This window comes from Rhipicephalus microplus, chromosome 5 (assembly GCF_043290135.1).
Source record: "Rhipicephalus microplus isolate Deutch F79 chromosome 5, USDA_Rmic, whole genome shotgun sequence".
In the NCBI taxonomy this organism is placed as follows: Eukaryota; Metazoa; Arthropoda; class Arachnida; order Ixodida; family Ixodidae; genus Rhipicephalus; species Rhipicephalus microplus.
This window is the reverse complement of record NC_134704.1, coordinates 94,494,282-94,504,409: the sequence shown is the minus strand read 5'-3', so window position 1 is coordinate 94,504,409 and position 10,128 is coordinate 94,494,282. Positions and strand designations below refer to the sequence as shown.

The window sequence follows — 10,128 nt, the reverse complement described above, 5'->3', positions numbered from 1 at the left end:
GTTCTCTCTCAGTCAATCAGAATGCAAGCCGGCATTTTGTAGGCCGAAAAAGAATCCCCACATAACCACGAAGTGAATGAGGATGAGCGGGTGAAGCTCCGGAGGTGATGTAAGAAACCGTGAATCCTCCGTATACATGTTGCCCACTCGGTCATCATACAAAGACATGACACAGAAACACGGGGATGTGGTGTGACTACACATATAGTTATGCACAATGTTTCATTACTTACATTTTTTACAGTTATACACAATGTTTTGTTATTTACATGTGGGGTACGTGATGTCGTTCTGCACGGGCGCTCGCCCCTTCTGGATCAGGGGTGGCTGGTGCTTGCTGTCGGTGCTGACATCTCACTTCGGCCTCGCAGGCCCTTAGCTACGGGTCCGCTCGTCGACGAGCCCGCGTCGCATGCGCTTCGCGAGCTCTCGCTGCAAGGTGTTGTCGGCAAGCCCACGCTGCAGCCACTTTGCGAGCCCTCCGCTCCACTGCTGCCTTGTCTTCTTCGGTGTTCATAGTAGCAGAGTAGCAGAACCGAAATGCACTGAGTGACCACCGGCCACGGAGGAACCTTTCCTTCCTCCGTGCCACCGGCGAAAGAGAAAGGAGGCGCGACAAGAGCGAGCAATATATATAGGACCGGCCCTCTTGTGGTCTCCTGCCAAACTGGAGCACGCACCGAGAGCGAAGCTAAAGCCCCTTGATCTTGGGATCAAGGGGCTTTAAGTGGAGCGAGCCGTCTGCACCCCTCGCCACCTGCTCTCCGGTGCGTTGCTCTTTTTCTTTTGCTTGCAACAGTGGCGACTCCTGTAACGCGCCACGAGCTTGCAGTTTGCTTTCGAGCCGTTGAAAGGAGGAAGCGTCGAAGATAAAAAGAACGTTGTACTTATCAAGTGCCACCATCTGCTCATCTCTCGCCGTCTCCTCTCCGGCACTAGGGTGGCTACACGCAACGCCGACTAGTCGGCGTTGCTACACGTTGCCTTTTTTTTCTTTCGCTTGCGACAGTGGTGCCCCCTGTAACACTCCACGAGCTTGCAGTTTGCTTTCGAGGTGGTGGGAGGAGGAAGCGGCACAGATCAAAGGAAGGCTGTGCTTTACCGAAGGTATAGGGGCTTTAAGTGAGGGAGCGCTACCACGCCACCTAGTGGGCGACATTCAAATCAAACGAGAGCACAGCTGTGTCTCTAGCGAGAGCGGCGAATACTGGCGTGGCTACAACGGCGAGACGGGAAGCTTCGCATGAGTTGTGCCAGGCCAAAGGATGAGCGAAGCTGGATGATGATGATGATGGTGATGATGATGATTATGATTGGCACCTACCCTCTCAGAGGGATCTCAGAGGATCTCAGAGGGATCGGCCAAGAGGCGGGCGGGTCATACAGACTGGATTTAAGTTTACTATTATTTTGAAGTTAGAGACTAGAGTGCGTTTGTAATGAAGCGTTAACTATCTTGGACCCCAATATTAGCTTATAATATTTTACGCATCTTCCCAATAACCAAATATCCTCTTTCAAGGACGACGTAATGACGAATTCCTTTGGCGTCCCTCCTTATTTTTATAATTATCATTGCCCATTCTCCTGTTTTGGTCCACGTTTGTTTTTATACATTTCCCTTTCCTTTTTCTCGCTCAGTTTTTTCAATCTTTTTGTGTACATTTTTTTCTATTTCTCTCTCCTTTTTCTGTCCATTTCTATGTCTTCCCATATTTCTATATCTTCATTTCATTTATTGCTCTCCACATCATTGTGTCTTTTTTCTGTGTATTTTTCTCTCTTCCTCTCTTTTTCTACTTGTTCTCTAGCCCGTCGGAGTTATTCCATCACACGCCGGGTGTGAAAGCTGAGCAGACCATGAAGAAGAGAAGGAATACAGCATGCCCCGGCTGAAGTATTGTGCATGTGATGATGACAGATTTTTTTTAATGACCAACAGAGTTTTAAATGCGAAGCATTTCTTAGCAAACTTCGCCGTCTTTCAGCGGATCTATCTATCTATCTATCTATCTATCTATCTATCTATCTATCTATCTATCTATCTATCTATCTATCTATCTATCTATCTATCTATCTATCTATCTATCTATCTAGCCGCTTACGTTTGGGTGCTCTGGTGGTCACCCCCTTATCTTGGCGTGAACCAAAACTATCACGGGAGGTTAAGATGGTTTCACGAATATGACGAGCTGGTCAAGACATGAATAATGTCACAATCCCGTTGCGTACGTCGTCAAACTCTTCCCGCCAGACAGTGGCACATACCCATGGGTGGGTATGTGCCGCTGGTATGTGGGTATGTGCCACAAGTGATTCACACTTACCCCCGTATTCTAGAACGACCCTTCACCCAACGTTTCACGTTCATTTGAGAAAGCCGATGGGAGCGCCGTCTCTAGGAATGGCAAGTCACTGCATATCAGCAATAATCTGCTGCGAATCTCGAATAGCGCAGCGTCATTTTGAGCCGAGCTGTGGCGCAGTGCTCAACTTCGTCAAGTGAACGGTGAAAGTCAAGTCGAGGAGCGTTTGTGAATATGGGGGTCAGTATCTACCCAGAGACGACAATAATACACATGGGCGATTTTAACGCGTGAACGCTAAGCAATAACCGGCATCGTTAGCGTCGACCCGACGAATGAAAAGAATAAATGTTAGAGTCCCAGCTGGCATCGAACCAAAGCATTCCACGTGGCAATGAAGCATATTACCACAGAGCTACGCCAGGTCTCGGAACTGCTCTTCAAATAGACGCCAATTTTCGTGAAACGTCAATAGTGGTGCTGCCTACCCACTTTTATAAACATTACATGTGCTCCTTTATACAGCCGTCACGTCAGGTGAACGTCAATTATGGTTTAGTTGCCATGCGCTGAAGTTGATTTATGTAGCAGTGTGCAGGGCCAGCATCCTCGCTATAGCATCAGCGCTTCATATCAGCTTCTAGTGTTGCTATTACGCATGTTCGAGTTGGCATCGTTGCGCAAGTGCAAACAACTGGTTATATAAACATCTTCAACTCTTCAACATATATCTGTGCGTTCAGCATCTGTACATATAATTAGTGTCATTGCATGACGTGCAGCTCAATGAAGAAATTGCAACATGGTCACCGTCCCTCCGCATGCTTCGCATAACGTCGATTACCAGGTACGTGAGATCTGCGGATTTTTTTTGTTCTTGTTCTTGTTCGCCTATCAACTGTTTTTGCTATAGCGAAGAACTTTGATTTTGGTTTCGATGGTATTACGGGTTTCCATCTTTGGCGGCTCATACCCAACCGAGTGTTTAGGTTCACTGAACGAAAAATGATTCGGCAAACAGCTGAGCTTAAAAAAAATGCGCCCACCCGCAATTTGTTATGTTCTTTAATAAAACAAAAAATAAACGAAGGATCTCTCACCGCTACTTGGTAACGGCTACCCCTTTCTACTTGATTGTTACAAATAAAAAATTAAAAACAAAATAGCATATATACATATTGTTACAAGCTGCCACTCTAGCGTCACCAGCGCGAAGTCGGCGACGGGAATGACAGCAGGTTGGTTCGTTCCGTACGCAAGCAGAGACAGCGAAGAGATCAGAGACGTGAGAAAACAAAACAAACTTTACTCTAGTGATATTGCAGTACACGGGATCTAGTACAACACTTCAATACAACTAGCAAAATACATCAACACTTGATACAAATGAACACATATTAAAACAATAAATCAGCTTACGAGAGAGAACTATTACAAACTACACAAACTAAGAACAATAGAACTACGGAGGAGAAAGTTCGAAGATATAAACAGGTGAAGGCATACGTGTGATGACCGGCAGCGCTGCGTCCCCGACGATCGGATGCGAGAAGTCGAAGAGAGTTTTGGCACGACTGCGATGTCGCTGGTGTTGCAACGCTGGTGGCTCCGGATGGCTAGTGCTTGCAGGTGACCTCGGGCAGGTTGAGCTAACTCGAGGCGAAGTCCCGATGTCTACGTTGCAGACGTTAATATCGCGTCACAACTAGACGAACGGCTAAGTTTAGGTGGCCAGCCGATACAGCGCCACACTGAAAACTTCTAGAAGAGATGCTTGTTGATCTGTTTCTACACCATGTTGGTCAGTGACTAGTCTGCCTAGCAGGGCGAAATCCTACGCTTAAATCCCCCTCGTGTCTCCTCGCTCTCTTCCTTGAGGCCAAGAGACCTCTACATGGGTCCAATGATGCACGTTTAATTGATAGAAACTCTGCCACAAAGATGTATTGACCCCACCCCTTTTTAATTGGGAGAGGGCCCTCAACTAGCGAGAGTGACAGCCTGTTGGGATGTTGTCATACGGCTTGGCCACCAGAGGTTTTCCCACGGTTTGCCTCGTGGGAAACGATCAGACTGTTTGGCTCTCAGCCGGTGCGTCTCGTAGTCTAATCCTTGTTCGGGGTATACCGCGGCCTTCTACGACCTTGCAGACACCGCCGCAGTTACAAAAGGATCAAACGTTGGCGGCGACGTTCTAAGAAGAGAGCACCCCATTCTGCACTTCTCGGCTCCCTTTCATGCGCCCGCCATTCCCATGGTCAGTGGGGAAGTACGGCGCCCGTTTATTGCCGTGACGCCAGGTCGCCAAAATTGGCCGTCCGTGACACATATATACAGTCATATACAGGTGAATCCCTTTACTTTATGGATGAACAGAAGCTACATTGCATTTTAATTCATTGTTATTGGGATGTTATATATGACAAACAACTTATACTAAGGGTGAAATATCACAAATCTGAACTTTGCTATGCATACCTTTTTCTAAAAATCCACTTTCCTGTTACTTTAAAGTACAAACAGTGCATTAGTGCGAGATAATATTGTGCCATTCTAAATAAAATACTGCTTTTAATTTCGCCTTTAAGCTTGGACTTCTTCAATGCGACTATGAAAATAGTCAATAGAAAAATCGTCTACTTTTCATTTCATTTCTCATCCGTTTTTTTATCTGCTTTGAGAATTTTCTTTGTTCTTTGCTTGGCTATCGAAAGTTTTCATTCGCCGCATACGACACATATCCGCCAATCTCCTATGATCACGCGAGAACGCATGTCCATGTGATTCTCGTATGAACACATGTGTTCGTACAAGAATGTCGAATACGCGGCATATGTGTCCTATGAGAATATTCAAAGCTTGGGATTTACGACATGACATTTTCCTGTGACCTTCAGCTGCGATTCGCCATGAAGCTCCGGAGTTTATAAAGCGGCCATAACAACAAGTCAGAAAGAAAAAAAAGAAAGCAAAGCAGGAATAAAAATAAACACTTGCTATCCATGTAAAACGCTATGGAACTGCACATAAATAAATGGCAACTCTGCTATCTCTGTGACCTCGTCGCCTGTTCTCTCTCACCCGTGCTACGAATCTAAATGTAATTGCATACTCGCTTTAGTTTTTGGCAGCTGAAAATGGCTTTATAGGATCAGTGCTAAAGCGCAAATGCGCTCGCAGTCACCTGTAAACACTCGTAATAGCGGTCTACGTGGCCTATTGACTCTGCGCATCTGATTCTGGTGGGTATTTTGTACTTATAGTGTCTATTCGTTTCATTTTTGAAGTTGCATTAGAATGCTTGATGTGTGCGCGACGTAGGGGGTCTTGTTTTTGAGTGTATCCTGCATGCCAGCAACTCATATTCCAATGTATGTCTTGTTGTGCGTTCACGTGCACAGGTGAATACATGTAAGCTACCTGAACGCTTCACTTCCGAGTATCGTGAATTTGCGACACATCGAAAAACTTGGAGCAAGCTTGTCACGACATGAGTGCCGCCTTTAAAGCGTTCTGTCATGTAGTAATGGGAAACCAATTGCTTTGTAGCTGGTATAGGGTAAGCGCGAAGCACGGGCAACATCTCTTACTTCTTCATCCTTTGTCTCCTTGGTGACGTAAGTTCTATTTTGAATAACTTTGTTTATTTGGTTGGTACGCACCCAAGATGTGGCACAGGACGTGTTGCGATGCCTTGAAGTACGTTTTTTGCTGGAAGGTTCTCGCTTCTGTGGCATATGAAGAATTCGCGACATACATAAAAGTACGCAATAACGTTACATTTTGGAAAACTTAACTGCGGAATCATTTGAAGGTATGTGTTTAAAACTGGAAAATGAAAACTATTTTTATTTTGCTCGGAAGTTCTGAATTCGGGCATTAAAGGGTTAAATTTAAAATTTATTGCTTTATAACCACCACTTATATCCCTGTGTAAAAGCCAAGAAAGGTGGCGAGAGCGTCAATTTTTGAGAAGCAGTATTTATCGGATTCTTTTGATAGTCACTGAACAACAGGCAGATAGAGAACCTAATTTAGGTGTTGGGGAACGCTGTCGCTCAAAGCAGTAGTGAAGTCGGCCTCTCCTACAACGGGATGCTTAGACCGAGCCCACGCGGACCCTATGGACGCCGCTGGGTTGATGCAGAAGGTATGAGCTCTTGAGCACAGAGCTCTTAGCGTGAGCAAAAGCATAAATATTACATGAGAGTTACAGACTATATTAAATGTGCGTTTTGGTGCCGCTATGTAAGGCTCGTAGCTTTGCCGTTTTGCATCTTCAATAATTCAGTGATGGGTGATGGTAAACGCACATGCATAAAAACGGTTGGCGTTTGTGCATTTGTGGTTACAGGATGTTGTTCATCGCACGTCGTGGTGCACACGCAGGCAAGAAAGGCGCGAGAATCTCCGTTGGTGCGCGTCACGTCCTTTAACATGTCGTAGCGGTATCTTTGAATCAGCCAATGTCCGTATTCTATTTCATTTCATTCTGTATCCCCCGCTCCCATGGCGTAACCAGGCCCGTCGATCATACGATTTGTCAAGAAAAGAGCGAGTGATACATAGCTATTAGTCGAAACGTAATTGACAATTTACTGTCATGCGTTGGTCTACAACATTTCGTTAAATGTTCAAACCAGCCTCGGTTATTAATCGGCACCGTTTTCTGGCCATGTCCAGAGAAAAAAAACTATCGCAGGATCTCTTCGAACAAGAGTTGAAATGACAGTTTGTTGCGACGAAGGCAGCAAATATTCGTGGAAGATGTGGTTCGGCTCCTGCTAAAGATAAATCCTGATATCAGTTTGAATTGAGAATGGTGAAATTGGTGTGTGGACATACATTTCCATCGAAGTATTCTACCCTTGCGATATAAGTGCGTAGCTATGGCTGCTGAAGAGCACGTCACGTTCAAAAGTGGAATGTTTAAAATATTTGTGTGCAGTGCGAAGCTATCCAGGCCATCGATAAAGGGACGGATGTGTCTTGGGAGCATGAAGTGATGCTGCCACTGACGCAGCGGGAATGTCGCGAAGAGGCTCTTGGCCAGGCGCTCGCGTTGATACCAGTAACACAAGGATAAACTGCCCGCGTACAATGGAATCACTAAACGCTTCTATCTGAGAAGAAGAATTTATCCGCACCCCAACGCACGCCTGAACACTTATATACAAGTCCTAGCACAAGTCCTAACAATTATACAACCAGAAACAAAGTAGTATACTATTCACCGATTCAGATCAGGGAGTGGTACAGAGTGAAATACATATATATTGCATGCAAAGCTTGCAACAAGAATACATGCACATTAGAACACATTCTCTTGAACTGCGGTTCACCGGGGCCCAGTGATGCACGTGATCGCTTCGCAAGGCTCATCAGGTCACCTTGCCGCTTACGACTATCAAGTCCTGTCACTCCTACAAAAGGGCCTGGAGGCCCGACCTCCCATTTTTGTCGCGGGAATAGCCAGGTTGGCGCATTCGCTTCATGCATAGGATAAACAATAAAGTTAAAGAGCAAGAAAAGGTTTCGCGGTTGACTGTGCGTTGGGGAAGTGAGCAAGTAAAATTATTCATGCACTCTCAAACGTACATTCAATCGAATGGAGACTAGGAGACAATGCCAAAGAGTACATAAGTGCTTTTGTTCATAGCTAGGCGTATTTGCGTTGTATAAAATAATAGAAGTGATTTTTTCTACTACCCTTAGTATGTGAACGAAACTTTCTTAAAAATTAAAACCAAGAGTATTACCAAGAATTGAAAAAAGTTTTCAATTTCCACCTGTTTTGGACTTCTTCGCAAAATTCACGCTGATATTATTTGGGTTAACGGGGGGGGGGGGGGGGGTAGCTTTTTTGCGATGATTATTTTCTCTTTAGCTCGGTGGCATCTGGCAATTCCGGAATGCAAATGTATCCTTTCACTCTACTTAATTTCTTTAGTTTCTGTGGTAACCGGTGTTCTATGAACTCAGCATGCTTCCTGCCACGGAAAACGCGATCATAAAGACAGCGTGAAAATATTTTTCCCCTTATTTCTGATGATTTCAAAAGTATATTTGGAATCACACTGTAAAAACATCAAAAGCGCTGTACTAACACAAACTATTGCACTTCCAATGTTGCTGATACTTTTTTTTCTTGCAGTGCCTCTAAAAATGGAAATGGCCGGTATTTTCTGTTTGTTTTATTTGCAGGCTGAGAATCTGCTTTTCGAAAAAAAAAAGCTTGCAGAAGGTTGAAGAGATCGACTAGGCAGCATCTCAAGAGAAGATATTCTTACTCTACTCAGGCGTTTAGACAACACTGTGCCCGTGAGCTGTTGCAATTTTTCTTTAATCCTCCTTGGTTGCACCTGAAAAGAAGGCGACGACCATCAATGAAGAGAACTGGGTGTGAGCTATACGTATAAGCAATCATCATCTTCATCCTCATCATCATACTCAAGACACTCGCCGTGATTCATGTCTTGTCAAATGTTTTAAAATTTATCACCTCCCTGGCAAACACGACTTCCGAAAGACAGACGTTGGCGATGGAACCGCTGTCCGATCAGTGCACCGAAAGCTACTTGGAGTTCTTGAAAGTTGGCAAGCCGATGACTCCTACCTTGGACTACCTCGACAGGCTGATCAAAGGGCAGCTGGAGCGGGTCACCTTCGAGAACGTGGACATGCTGCTGAAACGATGCATCAGTCTGGACGCTGAGGCCATCTTCGAAAAGGTGACACGACGTGGACGCGGAGGCTGCTGCTTCGAGCTCAACTCCTTTTTCGGGCGCCTTCTGCTGGCACTCGGCTACAGCCTGCTTTTGAGAGCGGCCCGCCTTCGTCTCACGACTCCAGATGACTCGGCCAAACGCACGCGGCTGTCCCATATGGTGCTGCTGGTCGAGCTGAATGATGGTGACCACTACATTGTGGACGTCGGCATGGCACAGTGCGGACTGCACCGGGCGCTGCCCGTGGCCGGGGATGCGACGCCCTTCCGCATTCGCACACTGGACGACTTGGACAGATTCGAGGTTGCGGTGCCCACGAGTGACGGTGGCTGGAAGGCTTTCTACATCATCGAGCCGTACGATCTCGACTGGCTCGACTTCTGCACACTCCACTGGTACTCGACCAGTAACCCACACTGTGCCACCCAGCAGCTCCTGTTGGTGGGACGCCGATCACCCCGCGGAGACGGATGTTGGCTGCGGCTCATGAATGACCGGTTCGTACGCTGGTCATCGACAGGCGGCGTTGTCGAGAAACGGCTCATGAATGACGAGAACGAAATCATCGACATTCTGCGAGATGAGTTTGGGCTCAATCTGAGCAGGGAGGATGATGAGGCCCCGCTGCGCCTTCGCTTGCGAGAGGTGCTTGATAACTTCAGACTGGAGCAGAAGCTCTTTCCCAAGAAATTGCTGTGGCCCGAAGGTTAACCGTGGCGCTTATGCACATCCAATAGAAGCATAAAGCAAGAGCATCCAAATTTGTTTGAGGGAACAGTAAAAGCATTCCCTTATCCTTTAGATGCACTGTGCACGCTATAATTGTCCCTATATAGCGGCGCAGCGAGTGCACGTCTAAGAAATGTGCTCCCCCTGCGATTACATTCTGCCTGACAAATCTCATTGCTATCAAAAACATGCCCCTCAGAACGGTGAAAAGTGTTACTGCTTCCAAGGCCAAATGCAGCACTGAGAGTTTGTCTGACCTCCTGCCAGGCATCATCTACAAGAAAGTGTGCCTTAGACATCACGGATATAGCGCAAATTGTCTTACTCTCGTTACTCATTAGCTACAGGAAGACATAGATTTTCTG

General features: G+C 46.1%; 1 protein-coding gene across 1 annotated transcript; it reads left to right on the top strand.

Annotated features, from left to right (window-relative positions):
- Nucleotides 1–8,848: 8,848 nt before the first annotated feature.
- On the top strand, nucleotides 8,849–9,745 carry LOC119173793 (arylamine N-acetyltransferase). The gene has a single exon (XM_037424578.2). It carries the CDS (start codon nucleotides 8,849–8,851, stop codon nucleotides 9,743–9,745), a length of 897 nt encoding a protein of 298 aa, XP_037280475.2.
- Nucleotides 9,746–10,128: the final 383 nt, after the last annotated feature.